General features: G+C 41.0%; 2 protein-coding genes across 33 annotated transcripts in view; one reads left to right on the forward strand and one right to left on the reverse strand.

The window, feature by feature from the left end:
* Positions 1–15,982, forward strand: part of ZAR1L (zygote arrest 1 like) — a 91,239-nt gene that overhangs the window by 56,278 nt on the left and 18,979 nt on the right. For 25 of the 32 annotated variants that reach the window (XR_009595243.1, XR_009595244.1, XR_006060961.2 and 22 more), the window contains one exon: positions 12,144–12,258. Coding sequence is in view for 4 of the 32 variants with exons in the window: in XM_027973019.3 (XP_027828820.1) it covers positions 4,303–4,452 (150 nt within the window). In the remaining 28 variants the exon portion in view is untranslated. Of the gene's footprint in view, positions 1–4,302; positions 4,610–6,953; positions 7,062–7,147; positions 7,265–12,143; positions 12,259–15,982 lie in introns of those variants that run through there. The other 7 variants (XM_027973019.3, XM_060394460.1, XM_060394462.1 and 4 more) reach the window with 4 other exon arrangements.
* Positions 3,395–15,982, reverse strand: part of FRY (FRY microtubule binding protein) — a 331,149-nt gene continuing 318,561 nt past the window's right edge. Inside the window, 4 exon segments of the mRNA XM_042254804.2 lie at positions 3,395–4,785; positions 5,910–6,112; positions 7,435–7,545; positions 9,617–9,634. Of these exon segments, the coding sequence (XP_042110738.1) occupies positions 4,527–4,785; positions 5,910–6,112; positions 7,435–7,545; positions 9,617–9,634 (591 nt within the window). The 3' untranslated portion in view covers positions 3,395–4,526.

Raw genomic sequence — 15,982 nt, forward strand, 5'->3', positions numbered from 1 at the left:
GTGATCCACACAGTCAGAGGCTTTGGCATAGTCAGTAAAGCAGAAATAGATGTTTTTCTGGAACTCTCTTGCTTTTCCCATGATCCAGAGGATGTTGGCAATTTGATCTCTGGTTCCTCTGCCTTTTCTAAAACTAGCTTGAACATCTGGAAGTTCCCGGTTCATGTATTGCTGAAGCCTGGCTTGGAGAATTTTGAGCATTACTTTGCTACCGTGTGAGATGAGTGCAGGTGTTTGGTAGTTTGAGCATTCTTTGGCATTGCCTTTCTTTGGGATTGGAATGAAAACTGACCTTTTCCAGTCCTGTGGCCACTGGTGAGTTTTCCAAATTTGCTGACATATTGAATTCAGCACTTTCACAGCATCATCTTTCAGGATTTGAAGTAGCTCAGCTGGAAGTCCATCACCTCCACTAGCTTTGTTTATAGTGTTGCTTTCTAAGGCCCACTTGACTTCACTTTCCAGGATGTCTGGCTCTAGGTGAGTGATCACACCATCATGATTATCTTGGTCGTGAAGATCTTTTTTTGTACAGTTCTTCTGTGTATCTTGCCACTTCTTAATATCTTCTGCTTCTGTTAGGTCTATACCATTTCTGTCCTTTATCAGGCCCATCTTTGCATGAAATGTTCCCTTAGTGTCTCTAATTTCCTTGAAGAGATCTCTAGTCTTTCCCATTCTGTTGTTTTCCTCTACTTCTTTGCATTGATTGCTGGCTCTGTCAAGAGGTGTGTTTATAGGTGTCTGTGAGCTCAGGAAGACTTTAAGCAGCCTGTCTGAAGGGCAGGGCTGTGTTGTGTGGCCTCAGGCCTCTCAGCAGTGTAGACTTTGGGCTATTGGGTAGGCTAGGTCTTGGCCTCAAAATGGTGACCTCAAGGACCTTTCATGCAAATGAGTACTCCCTAGTACCTCTGCCACCAGTGTCCTTGTCCCTGCAATGAGTCATAGCAGCCCTCTGCCTCCCCAGGACACCATCCAAAACTAGCAGGTAGGTCTGGGCCAGGCTCTTATGAAGCTACTGCTTTTTCTCCTGGGTCCCAGTGTGCATGAAATTTTATGTGACCCTCCAACAGTGGCATTTTTCCTTTCACCAGTTCTGTGGAGTTCCTGCAGTCAAGCTCCTCTGGCCTTCAAAGCCAAATGCGCTGGGGGTTCCTCCTCCCAACGGCCAGACCCTCAGACTGGGGAACCTGACTTGGCACTCAGAATTCCCACTCCTGTGGGAGAACCTCTGTGATAAAATGATTTTCCAGTTTGTGGGTCACCCACTTTGTGGGTATGTGATTTGATTATATGGCAAATGGAACCCTCCTACCATGTTGTTCTGGCTTCTTTTTTTGTCTTTGATAGTAGATTATCTTTTTTGGTAGGTTCTAGTCATTTGTTCCTGATGGTTGTTCAGCAGATAGTTGTGATTTTGGTGTTTTCGTGAGAGGATGAGCTCAGGTCCTTGTCCGGGGATCTCTCTGAGGGTTCTGTTTAACTGCAGATTCATCTGTGTTTCTGCCCAGCTCCCAAAAGAGGGAGCTAATGTTGATCTGTGTGCTGAGCAGCGAGGTTGTAGAAAGGATAACGCCAAGCTTCCGGGAGGGATGTGCCTTAAAAGGTAGTGCTGTTTACTGTTTTTTTGCTAAAGGATATGATCAAGGATACAGATGAACACCTGCAGGGAACAGGTGTGTAGCCAGGGTTTGGGGAGAGGGCACAGAGCTTCCATGACCTCTCTGGGCACTCTCTGGGACCTCTCTGGTACCCCACCTGGAACACTTACCCACCCCCTGCCGCCACCTTATTTCTGTAATTCCACAATTCACTGAAAGGAACCGTGTTAAGGTCTGGAACCTGAAGAGCCTTAAGAATCGACTCTGTGCATGTTTGTACACACTTGTGCAATGGTAAATTACAAGCATCTTTATCTCACATCTTTACTAACATTAATAGTCTTAACTATTGGTGGGAATAGGACATTCACATGCTTCTAAAATGTATGGTGCTTTTACTAAAATACTCAATTTGGACACTAAATGTTAATCAAGTTATGTCTTAAGTTGCAGTACAGCTGCCTGAATTGCTTTTTTTTTTTTGCCAGTGGATAAAGTGTGTGACACTCTAGGGCTAAAAAGCGTGGTGGTAGGAGGAGGTGTTCCTCCTCAGAGGCGAGGAGATAGGCATCTAAAGGAGAGGGCAGATATCCTACTCGTCCTCCTGTGCCTGCCCCTGGGGAAGTGAACATTAAGGCTTCAGTAACAGAGGGAGAACCCGATACCCCAGGAGGCTTGTGGGCAGCTCTCAAGTCACTGATTGTTGGGCTCCTCTGGGGCCTGTCTGCAGCCTCAGAGGGCCCTTCTGCTTCACTAAGGGAGAGGAGGTTAAGAAACAGGAAAAGGAGAACTCTTTCACATTAACCTGTTTAAAAAAAATAAGAAAACAGAAAAAAAAAAAAAACCCACTGCTTCTCATGACTACAGATGATATCACTCAAAAACACTCTTGTTAAAAGAATAACCCAATCATGGTGGTTCTTTGCTGGGTAAGAGGCCATGGTGGAAAATTCAGTCACGACTAATCAGTCCTTTATAGTGGGGGTCCCAGCAGAACTCAGAGTTGCCTAGTGTTGTTAACCACAGAAACCTGCATTTTGTGAAAATTTTTTCCCCCCAGAGAGATTGTGATTCAGTTTTTTCCTACAGATTATGGTTAATCACCTTTAGGGTAAGTTGAAAATCATCAAAATAGTATGTTAACAGCGATGTCCAGAAAGTCATTAAAACCCAGGTAATAATTGTATCTGTGGTAAAATTAAAATCTTGGATCAGACTCTGTTGTGGATACGTCTAGAAAATTACTACTTCTGATTTAGTTGTATATTAGGAAGCAAGTTACGTTGGTTAATCTAAGGAGTATGAATAGGAAGACCATAGAAATTAGATTGTTGTGTGTTTCCATGATCCCGTTTTTGAGTTGGGTGAAGAATAGATGGGTTGTGGTGAAAGAATAGAACTCACTACTTTTTCCTTATCATTAATGGTTCTCTTTCAAAATTTTAAGAATGAAAACCTAATGATAGGCTGTGGATAATGAGAGCTCTTGTCTTCTGGTTTCTTGCTTCTGATTATAGTGAGAGCTGGTTGAGGGTTACAGTCTTTGGTGTCCATCTTAAGAGGTTACAGAGACCTCCTGCTTCCCAGGGTCATGGTACTTGCTTCACAACCCCCTGGCTGCCAGTCATGGAACACACGCGTGTGGTACTCCTTGGGGTTGTTATCATGGCAACCCACATGCAAAAATATAAATCAAAGCAAAAATCTTCATTAAATAGAAATAAAACCTGTGGTCAGTATGATTTTTTTTTTTTTTACTTTAAAGGCAGTTCTAAACAGAATGTCAACCGAGATTACATCACAAAAACTTTAAATGTATTTACAGAGTGAATAAGTTACATAGATAAACTTTGAATATGCTTCTGATGTGCAACAGGTTTACATGCACACAGCTAACACTTGACAGCATTAAATTTAAGGGGAAAACTTAAGAATGGCCCTTTACATATATATTACAGATAAAATGACATTTCTTAAGAAACAGTGACAACTCATATTTACCTTTATGTCCTATTTCCAGCTATCCACGTGGATATTGAAATATGCATGCGTAACAGGTGGAAAGACTTGGAATTTATAATGTGGACGTCTTTAACTTTATTCTATAAAATGGCAAAGTTGGTTAAAATTAACACTCATCCTTCTGTAGTATAAATATGTTCATAAAAGCAACATTCTAATAAAAAGCAGCCAAGATCCTTAAAAAAATGTCTGTCTGGACCATTTTTGGTGCGAGGGTCTTAATCACAGACCCCTGCAAAGAGATCCAGGGCTTTCCGAGACAGTAGCCTAGCAACATAAGAAAGGTACTTCATAGCAGCTCCTTTTAGACACAGTAATGGTATTCAAATTTCAGTGTACATTGAATTGTCCATTTACAGTTCTCTTTTCACATACACAGGCTGTCAGCTTTTGACCGTCTTACAGTTTTCCATGGCCAGCTTCATTCTGCCTGCTCCTTCCTCAGCTCACCTCACACACACACACACAAAACAAAGGCAGAGAAAAATGAAAAAGAATGTACAAGTTTTAGAATATAAAATATTTTTTAGTGAAGAAAACATTGCACTTTTGCCAATCTAAAATTGTTTCTAGAAAGGAAGGTATTGTTCAGAGTAGTTGGCTTTGGTATGCAATGGAAGTCACGCCTTCAGTAGTGAGTTTTTGCTCAGTAAAAGGATAATGCGTTTGTGTCACACAGGATGATGGATGGAGGCTGTTCCAGAGCAGTCCTATGCTACCTTGGTTCTTAAGAGTATTGCTACACGTGGGAAGTTCTGCCATCCTCTTTATGAAAAGTCCTACAGGCAACAAGAGGGAGAACAGTCTGACCAAGCCTTTTGAAGGCTGAGAAGACACTGAATGACGTCACCCCAGCACGGCAGCACCCCCAGCGTGGCACCCATGGGGGATGGGAGGCTCCTGTCAGAGGCTAGTGCCGGACACGCTGGAGTCGGGAAGGACGGCGGTGAGGACCCGGTAGCTCTGGGCCCTGCGGATCATGTCCCGGATCTCCATGTTCAGCTCCATCAGCTTGGTGCAGATCTCAGTCAGGCTCTGGTTAGACCCCACCAATGCGTAAGTGCCCGTCTGTCCTAGAGTTTGATGGCGGAAATAAATATTCAGCAGTGTCTGGACCTCATCGTCAGAACTGCTTCCAAAGATGTCATTGGGCCACAGACTTCTGCAGGCAGGAAAGAGTAGCAGAGGTTAGAGGCACTGTTATAAGATTGAGTTTTTTTTTAAATGGGCATTTACTTAGATTTAATTTTATTTTTTTTAATATAAATTTATTTAATTGGAGGCCAGTTACTTTACAATATTGTATTGGTTTTGCCATACATTGACATGCATCTGCCACGGGTGTACACATGTGTTCCATCCTGAACCTCCCTCCTACCTCCCTCTCCTTTATTAGTATAAGAAAACTACTTTCTGAATACAAAAGCTTTTATTGAGAGAAAATTCACACATTATACAATTCAGCTATCCAAAATATAATTCTGTGGCTTTTTTGGGTAATCAGAATTGTGTAAACATCACTATAATCAGTTTTAGAATATTAATTATTATTGATATTGATTTAAAAAACTTAAGTATAAAAATATCAGGAATAGGAGGATTTTCCTCACTGTCTAGTGGTTAAGACTCTGAGCTTCCACTGCAGGGGGGCATAGGTTTGATTCCTGGTTGAGGAACTAAGATGTGGCCAAAAAAAAAAGTCAGAATGGAATCCATTTATTTGCTATAGCATTGTGGTTACAATGAATGTGAATATACTATCAAAATGTAGGGAGAAAGTCCCAAAAAGAATACATTCAAAAAATTAGTTTTAAAATTACTTTGGAGTATACTTTCAAGTGTTTAAACATTTTAGAGATGACAGATAACCAGAACCAACACTCATATTTCAGACAATAAGTTCTGAAACCTGATGTTTCTGTCATGGTAATGGGAAGGATCTGAGGAGAATTTATATAAACATCTCAGTGTTCCTCCCATAGTGATTTAGTCCCTAGCCCTGACAAAGTGACTGTTAGGCACACATTTCTTTTAACCACCTCTAACTAGTGGGCTTCCCAGGTGGCGCTAGTGGTAAAGAACCTGCCTGCCAATGCAAGAGACTTAAGAGATGCAGGTTTGATCCCTGGGTTAGGAAGATCCCCTGGAGGAGGGCATGGCAACCGACTCCAGTATGCTTGCCTGGGAAACCCCATGGACAGAGGAGCCTGGAAGGCTGCAAGTTCATGGGCTCAAAGAGTCAGACATGACTTAGCAACGAAACAACAATACAAATAGTTGCGTTACCTGCATTCCCTTATTTGCCGTAAAGCCTTGCCAAGTTCGTTGTTCTTCAAGCACTCAAGCATGGACTGGATGGCTGCCTCAGTGGATGTGAAGGTTGGCTCGGACCACGCCCCCTCGATGTAAAGAGGGTCAGCTGCAATGGCTGCAGTGGCCTCCTTCAGGTTTTTCTTTAGGTCACTCAGTTCCCTGGACATATTTAGCAGCTGTTAAAAAATATATATTTTTAGTGTATTTAGTTGCAGGCTGGATTTTACATCCCCAATTAAAATTGTATGACGTCTGGTTAAGCACAAGCTTAGTATCTCAGTAAACTAAAAACAGGACTGATGGAACTATACTGCCTGATATATGTAGGGCTATGGGGCTGTATGCACTGAATAATTGTATCAACAGCTGGCACACTCTCCTTGTATAAAAGATTGACTCCTCTTAATGTTTTCTGTTTAAGTAGAAGGGAACACATAGGGGTAAAATGCACTAAGAGAACAGGCGGGGGAGCTGGGTAAAGCTGGGTTTAGATGCCACTTCTGCATTCTTGACTACCACATGGTCAAGCAGATAGACTCTTAAGTGCCTTCAGTGCTGTGAGACTGAAGATGTTATCCACCTCACAGTTTATTTAAACAGTTGGGCACATAAGTGCCCAATAAATGTAATCACGAACATGGACCTGTTTGAAGAATAAATTTTTATCCCTATCCCTATGCATTGGGAAAAGATGAAAGACATAATTTTAAGGGAGAGGAGGAAAAATTGCAATGTCACATTAGTATTCATCACAGAGGTAAGGATTTCCCTTAGATTCACTGGAACCAGAAGATCCTGTGTTATTAAGAAATAAACCATAAAGAGAACCTGTGTCACTTCTGGGGCCCCCAAAGTGTACTGTTGAAGATAGCTGTATTGCAATTTGACCCCAAGAGCATTTAAAAAAAGAACAGATGTGAATTTAAAGGCTTTTTTCCCTTTCTAATGCAAACTGAGGATGCCTGTTTTCTTTGGGATGTTGATTTACCCAAAATCTTTGCCTTTCTTCGTTCCCAGCTTGCTCACTGAACAAGCTATAGAACTGAAGCCCTCAAGGACAGTCTTCACGCAGATGCTGCTTAGACATGATGATACACTCCAGCCCCGGGCTCAAAATTAAATGAGGTTAATAAGCCTTTTATATAAGTTGTTAGACTGTCTTAGACACATAGTTTTTAAGCTTGAAAGTGAATTTCTTATTTCAAATCTAGGTAAGTTTTAAATACTGAAGGTGTGTGGATCTCATCGCTAGGGTGAGCACCTCCCTCAGTGCTATGCTGAGCTGGCTCCCTGGGACCCTCAAGGCTGTCTTTGCATTTTGTGTCCAGGTAGGTCGGAAATAAATAGGAGACACTAGTGTTTTAAGACTTGTGCTTAAGTGAAATGATTATAAATGTTCAAGTGATTTTATTACGCATAAACTGGTCGGGGGGAGAACAAAGGAAAAGCAGTGCTGAGCTCATGGCAGGACCTGGGGTCGGGGGTTGGGGGGGCTCACCTCTGGCATGGAGCTGACTTCGTGCACCTGGCCGATGAGCTTACAGTAGGACTGAAAAAGCAGCAGCAGCTGGAAGTGTAGCTTATACAACCTCTGACACAGTTCCAGTTGCTAAAGAGAGAATTTGTGTAGGAAGAAATAGTTACTAAGGATCATTCTTACATAGTAAGTGAAATCTTAGTGGAGACTAACATTTCTTCTTTTTAAAACAAGGAAGCGTAACTAGGTATTACCATTCTAAATAACACAGAACAATAAAATCCAATCAATGAATATCAGTGAGAAATTCACAGTATAATATAGAATAAAACAAATCCTGGAAGATTACTAAATAGGATTAGTAGCTATAAAGGGACTTGGTGAACTGCCACATTTCCATTATGTTTGCCCATTAGATTTAATATCTACAAATTACAGCTGTGGTTGTGTTATAGCTGTGGTTGTGTTAATTTTTATAAACTATATGTCTTTAAAACATTTTCTTTTTATTAAAAGTATATTTGAAAGGCACAACATTAAGTGGTTCTAGGTGTCAAAATTTATCATTTCAGGAGACACTTGAGATTATTCCTTGTGACAATTCTGGCTGCCACTTAGGGTGCAGGCACAGATCTTAAGGTCTGTAAACACAGGAAAAGTCATGTGATTGTCTAAGGTTCTGTGCCAGTTTTACTGACAATGTTTCTAATCAGTGCTCAACAGATACTTGTTGAATTAGATATAAAAAGGGCCTAAAGTGCTTACAAACAGGAGAAATGATGAAAAGCATGCAAAACTTTCTGTGGAAAGAATTTTTAAAAACTGTTCCTACAAAATGGGCCTTAAGTCCTATAGACACCTCTAGAATTTAAAATGTTTTCATTATATAGTGTACATGTACTGTAAAGTAAGGATAAACCATGAGTAATTCCAACACCGATGATCATGACTACTGTTTGAGCCATATCTACTTAATGGCCTCTAAACTTTGCCTGTTTAATCCCAAGAAAGGGTTAGCTCCTAAGTAGAGAACAGGATTCTGCCAGAGGAAAAGGACAGCCAGCCTTCACCAGAACTGCATGGCTCAGCAGTCACCAGTCACCAGTGAAAGTGGGTTAAATATGTGGCTTAAACCAACACTTCACCATTCAAATGTGGTTAAGTAAGGATAAACAGGGCCTTTCTTTTAGTGTGTGTGTGAAAGTTGCTCAGTCATGTCCAACTCTTTGTGACCCCATGGACTGTAGCCCACCAGGCTCCTCTGTCTGTAGGGATTCTCCAGGCAAGAATACTAGAGTGGGGTGCCATGCCCTCCTTCAGGGGATCTTCCCAACCCAGGAACTGACCCAGGTCTCCCGCCTTGCAGGTCGATTCTTTATCATCTGAGCCACCAGGGAAGCTTAATAAGACTAAAAAGAATGAAGAATTGAGAGCTGCTAAGGTGCTTAGGTGACAGCTAAGGTCACCTCAGCTGCTGAGGTGACTTTAAATTGTTTTCCCCAGATCACTTTAAGGAGAGAAATGACAAGAATTTAAATTTAGGTTTTTAGGAAGAATATTCCATTAATGGTATTATTAACATATGTTTGGTCCTAATTTTTAAAAATGACTCCAGTTTGTGCTAAGACCATGCTGGATGGAGTGTTTCTTTCTCCTCTCTCCCTGGCCCTTAGGGCAGGGGGAAATTCTACTTAGATTTATGTGATCCCTCAGTGCTTATAACAAGCCTAAGTTTAAAGAAGTAGCTATACTCACTCATTAATGCAAATTAGGTCTTTGGTTGTTTTAGTAACACATTTTATGATCATTTAAACTTTTGTTTGTGGAAACCTTTCAAAATCAGGTATTAAAGACAACTTCCAGAGACTCGCAGATAAAAAAGTATCATCTAAAAACAGAATGTTACCTTTCACAAGTTAGGGTGAAACCCAGCTATGAAAACCCTGACTTTCCTAAGTGTCCAATAATGGTAGTTATTACTAAAAATATCCCACCTAGTGCATGAGAGTTCATAGCAACATAGGTTTCTCTTTTGGGAGGAAAGCAGCCTGGAATGCTAATAAAAACTACATGTCTTAGTCTACCAAATAAAATGAAACAAAAAAGGGAAAAACATGCTAAGAGATATAATAGTCACAGTAAAAATAAGATTTGTTATGGGTCCATGCCTAAATGGACAAAGTATGAAAGAAAGTTAACTTACTGCAAGAGATTCCATTTGCTACACAGCAAGCATGGCACAGGAAACAAAGGAAAGGAAAGAGAGTACAGGGTCAGTGTACTGCATGCAACAGAAAGCACGGCCCTCTTCAGGAGCAGAGCCGTCTAGCAGTATTAGCATCGCTCGCCCCACCATGATAAATGCTTGCAAATGTTGTACCCATTCAACATGCACAGCAGTCCAGTTTAAGACAAGCTCTAATGGGAAACATGTCATTGGAAAACATAATTTGTGATCCTTTAGATTCTCTGATTAGTTGCTTTAGATTCTGTTGGTCTTGGAGACCATAAGTGAAAACTTGTATTGCTTGAAGATTTTAGTGTCTAAATGTGAATAACATGTAAATGTAGTAAAACTGTGAGGATGCCACTGGATTAATTTGAAAGAACTACCACCCCAAACAGTCACTGCTAAATGTTAGTTAAGGCAGAGTAATGTGCTTGGCTCTGAATCTACTGAACTATGACTATCTAATTAGCATATAATTAACAATCTAAGTGGCATTTTCTTTAGTCATATTGCTTTCCACATTGAGAATATCTGACAGGAGTGAGTGAATGTTGCTCAGTTGTGTCCGACTCTTTGTGACGCCATGGACTATAAAGTCCATGGAATTCTCCAGGCTAGAATACTGGATCTCCAGGGGATCTTCCCAACCCAGGGACTGAACCCAGGTCTCCCACATTGGAGGCTGATTCTTTACCAACTGAGCTACAAGGGAAGCCCTCTGACAGGGGAGCTAGATATTATTTCAAAGGATTGAATGCTGTCTTTATCCTCCCAAACAAGTATGAGCTATGACAGGTAACCTTGCATTTTATTTTTTATAATTTTTCCCCCAGTAGTGAATTTCTAAAAGCCTTCTAGAACCAACCGTTAGTCTAAAAGAATATAAATTTGTACCTGGGGCATGTTCAACTACAGCTATCATATTTTTGGTGTCACCATATTTTAATCATAGACTTGTTAGGGAAGGTTTCTGTATGTGGTAAGAGATTACCACAGCCTGACAGAACATTAAAAAAAAATCTACTTGGCCATTTCTAACTATGGGTCAATACATCTGGTTCTGGGTTTTCAAAATATTTAAGGATCTTCTGTTTCTAATCACCGATAACAAAAACCACTTATTTTAAAACTCTTTCCAAAAAACCTAAATTATCAGTTTAATATGTTGTACTTAACATAAGGTACAGTATACAAAAAATAAAACTATCAAATTATTATTAATAAAACTATCAAATTATTAGTATCTTCAAACATAAAGTACCAACTGCCTCACCCCCTGCCTTCTAAGGGTCTCTTCTTGTCTAGTAATTGCTAGTAATACCGTGTGGGTCTGGCACATTGATGACTGCTGTATCAAGTCTACTGAGTAGTTTTTTTGACCCTGGCTGTAAATACCTTTTAAAGCTTTAAGCCTGTGATACGGATTATACAACCCAAGTTATTTACTATTTTCAAGGAAACTTCATAACCATTATGCTAGACATTTTTATAACCAAACCTTACATACTACTGAAAGACAGAGTCACACAAAAAAGGATTACAGGGCTAGTCTTAAATCTACACGTACAGAGTCTCCACTATGAAGACTTTTTAGAAAACATCAAATTTGATTGAAACATTAGTAAGCACCTTAGCATGTAACTGCTGCTGCCATGGAATTTACTTTCCAGAAGCATGGAAAGAAGCAAGTACTGAGCAATTACAGGGTCTTATGTGAAGAAACTGCTGTCTTTTTACTGGTTTCCAAAACAAGGTTGTAATCCCAGAAGGTCGTCAGATCAGCTAAAGGAAAATCTTCTCTGTTCAATGAAGGCCAACGAGACTTTCTGACTCCAGCCTCGTGCTAAGGAATTTCATTGTCAACAAATTCCTCCTACCTGGCCCTCAGGGACAAAATTTTGTTTCTTGGGAGCTGGCCAATTTGAGGAACACCAGTTCTCAGAATCCTTCTTACACACTCCTTTTTAGGTAGGCTAGTCCAAGCTGCATTGATATTTACTCTCAAAAATCCTTTCCTTGGCCTCAGGCTGGGACTGAGTTTGCATTTAGAGCTTCAAAAAGATAGTGAAAATGCCTTTCAAGGAAAATGTAAGCTTTTTCCCCACCCTGTGCTAATATTTTCTGGTATCCAGGTTGTAAAAATAATCCCTTGAGAAATCTTTACAGATGTATTTATTTTTGGTGATTAAAGGTTCTTTTGAAAATGTGGAAATGTCACTGTTTTATTTGGTCACAAGGATTTTCTTTAAGGCCCTGTTCCTGTACACCTGATACGGCTTGATTTATTGAACTGGACTTAGAGGTATGTTTTCTCAAAATGAGAACAAAAATTAAGTCAAGATATTAAGAACCCATCATAGACAAGGTAGCTTTAAAGCCTAGACATCAGCGGTAGCACAGCTATTCTTGTTTCTCTGTACTCTGCTCTGAAAGGAGTGCTTTGCTTATGACAGCTAGTTAGGTGAAAAATCTAAGAATTTTTCTTCTTTTTGGCATGCAGGATCTTAGTTCCCTGACCAGGGAGCAAACCTGCCCCTCCCTGCATTGGAAGTGTGGAGTCTTAACCAATGAACCACAAGGAACATCCCCCTTAGAAATTTTCAACACGTCAGAAGGTAAGTCACAGTATTACTGTTAATATATGGGGCTGTGGTTTTCACCATGTTTAACCTCTGAAAGTCACTGGTTTAAACTAAATTCGATAGAATTTGGAAAATCTAGCCAAGTGTTGAAGCTTTCCTACTTTGGTGTTGCATGCGTCGCTTCAGTTGTGTCTGACTCTGTGACCCTAGGAGCCCCTAGGCTCCTCTATCCATGGGATTCTCCAGGCAGGAGTACTGGAATGGGTTGCCATGCCTTCCTCCAGGGGATCTTCCCATGCCAGGGATCGAACCTGTGTCTTTTAGGTCTCCAGCATTGACAGGCAGGTTCTTCACCACTAGCACCACCTGGGAAGCCCACTCTGTGTTACACAGATGCCTGTAACCTCCTGAGCAGGTAGAAACAATATGTTCTCACCATTGCTAATATCACTTGGCTCTGGCACATTGACGACTGTTGTATTACATTTATTGAGTAGTTCTTTTGGACATTTGTCATGAATATCTTCCAAAATTTTGAAAGATAAATATGTTTTAGTCTCTAATATAGATTGCACAGCTTGAAGTATTTACTTTTCAAGAAAACTTCCACTTCAGGAGGCATTTCCTTAGTCAGTCTAGAAAAGAGATTCCTTATAGAGAATGACTGACTATCTGAAGTTTAATGGGTTACAGTTTAGCTGGAGAAACACCTTGTCTTGTTCAACATTTAGCTTGTTCAATCTGTAGAACAGAGGTTGCAGGCTTCTCCCATTCATGGATTAGGCAGGGATAGGAAACAGAACCAAGAGGGTTAGTGTCCAAGAAGATTCTATGATGATTTGAATGTAATAAGATAAAATGTAGTGGGGCTAAATGTAAATTATTGTATTTGAGTCCATAGAGTCGAGTGTTCAAGTAGTGCTCAGAAATGGCTGTGAAATTCCATGTCCATCAGCTAAAATCACTTATAGTAGATGAAGCGATGACCTCTGCAGCTTTCCCAGGGCCAGCTCTGCAGAACCAGGTGAGCTGTGCTAATTCACTGAAGGCTTGAGGCTGTGGCCTGGAGATCCCAGAGCTGCGACGCTTTACCCTGACCTGTTTCTATGAACTTCAACTCCCCAGAAGCCACTCCACAATGAATTCCATGGGCAACGGAGAGGTCACTGTTGGCTTTTAAGTCACGTAGAGATGTGTCTGTCTTCAGGATGTGCACTGGTAAAGCCATGTCTGGGACTCACACGCCCGCCTTGTTTTACATCTTATTCACTGTGTGCTGTGCCTCATTCTAGAACTGGTATTGTAGGCACCCAGTAGACTAAAGTATTAACTAATCATGCCTGCCTTAAAAAAACAAAAAACAACTTTTGTTCCAAAATCCTTCTCACATATTAGGAGCACTTTTCTCAGGAGTGTGGTTCGTTCTGTTTTGTACACGCACTGGGAATCCTCCAAGGTTCTTTCCAGGAGGGAGCCCAACACGGGGGCCCTTTCGTCTTAGTACAGAGAGATGGTTCTCACAGCAGCAAAGAGGAACACTGGTGTTTTTCTTGAAAGGCACAACTCTTTCTACTTGGCATTCACTTCCCCATTTTGGGGCCTTAGGTACAGAGGCACATGTTCCTATCATAAAGAAAACAACATCGTGATGGTTGGCTCTCACCTGCAGGGTCAGGAACTCACTGGGTGGTGGAGAGCCACCCAGCTCAAGGTGGCTGCCACTGCTGCCACTTTAGGAAGGCAGGCCTGGTATTGCTAGCTTTTTTTTTTTTTTTTTCAATTTTAAGAGATGCCAGAAATGCTGTTTTGAGGGTATGTGTGAACAATTTCAAGTTTAAAATGTTGAGTCAATTAAAAAACTTGTACAAGCTGAATAAAACATGTCTGTGAATTGGTTATAGCTTATAGGCTACCTAAGTGTAAACTTTCCTCATTAATTTGATGTCACAACTTTACACTGAGAATAGACAAAAAAATCAGAAAATATTCAACATCTAGAAAACAATTATATTCTCTTCCACAAATTCCACAGTAATTTCTCACTTATGTCACTTGTTAAGAATGACTAGAAATCAGCTACTGGCATTATGGGGCAAGCCTTGGGGTCAGGAGACTTTCACATGCCTGTCTGTACGTGGTCATCATCTCTGGCCAACTGACCTCTAACTGCTCAAGAGTTTACTAGGTTTAGTAAGGTAAGCACTAATCCTTCCACAAAGTCCACACTTCTCTGAAATAGAATATACATGTGGAGTAATTTCTGGCATGTTGACTTTGCAATTTATATCCGGATATAATTTTATTTTCCCCAGACATAGATTCTTCAACTGAAAGCTTACTTCCTAATCCCTGCTTCCATCTGTCCTCATGCAAAGAGTGCTCAGAATAATGTGTACCATCAAACTATTCCAGAAGACAGAGAATCTGGCTTAAAAAAGAGAGCTGGAGTAAATCACTGGAGGATAAGCGGTGCTCTGAGGTCAAACACTTGTTGGGTTTTTCTTTGGAATGGAAGCCAAATAAATGGTAGCTCTAATTAGAAAAATAATCTCCCACCAAATCTGGACATAAGATCAATATTTAAATAGAGCAACACCATCATTTCTCCACAAGGCCCACCTTGAAGGTGATTTCTCATCCTTTGAAGGCCCCACACTCTGACATGCTTTTCTCGATGTGATAGTGTAATTACAAGCGGACATCTCTGCCTTGACCAGTAAGTAGCCTCCTAACCTGTCTTCCCAAATCCTCACTTGCTCTCTAGGTCTGTTTCCACAGGAGTGTGGGAGAGCCCCAATCTAATCACAACCTCCTGTTAACAACTTTTAATTGGTTCCCACCGATGTCAGGATAAGCACCCAAGCCCTGCATGGTCTGGCTTCTGCAACTTTTCTCCTGGTCACTTTACCTGCCCTGCCACCCAGGCTCCCTTCAGTCCTCGCAAAGGGTCATTTTCCCTGCTACTTCGGGGCCTTTGCGGGCTCGCCAGGCCCCTGCCTTCCACCCTGCACCCCTGGCACACTCCAGCTCAGAGCCGAGATCTCTGCCTGAATGGCACCTCTGTGGAGAAGCCTTCCCGGAACTGCCCTCTTGTTAGACCAGGTTCTCTGCTATATCCTTTCATAGCTCACTGTTCCCGCCTTTCCTTAATGGCCCTTGTCACAGTTTACACACATATGACTGGTAACGTCCATCTCCCTGAATAGATCAGAAGCTCTACCCAGGCAGAATTCACTGCTTTACCCACCATGGGGGCCACTTGGCAGTAACTATAGAATGAGTGACTTCACGCTTTTCTGCCGAGTTTCGTTTACAAGGTGGCACACATTTATAAGCTAGCTGGACTGCGGTGTGTACTTAGAGCAGTTCTAAATGAGAAGAAAAATCTGAGTGATTGCTGAAAGGTCAACAGAGACTTTCTTCACTGAAAGAACTAAGTGGTTCAGTGAAGAATTAATGATTTTTTTTCCTCTTTTTAAAATTTTTAATTGAAAGATAATTGCCCTATGACATTGGTTTTATATTCTGAATGAAGAACAGTTTTATTAGGAAAATGGTTAGTATAGTTAGTGTCCAGCAGAAAGGTTATTTTTATACTTCTGCTTTTCTAAAAAGAAGACCCTCCCCCAGCAATCCCATCAACACACCATCATGCTTGGCTCTAATGTCATTCTTGCTTACTGTACAGGTCTTGTGTGAATATATGGGATGATGCTTCCTCCCACTCCCTTTTTCAAGTTCCACGCTTCTTGGGTAT

The sequence above is a fragment of the Ovis aries genome, chromosome 10 (genome assembly GCF_016772045.2).
Source record: "Ovis aries strain OAR_USU_Benz2616 breed Rambouillet chromosome 10, ARS-UI_Ramb_v3.0, whole genome shotgun sequence".
In the NCBI taxonomy this organism is placed as follows: domain Eukaryota; kingdom Metazoa; phylum Chordata; class Mammalia; order Artiodactyla; family Bovidae; genus Ovis; species Ovis aries.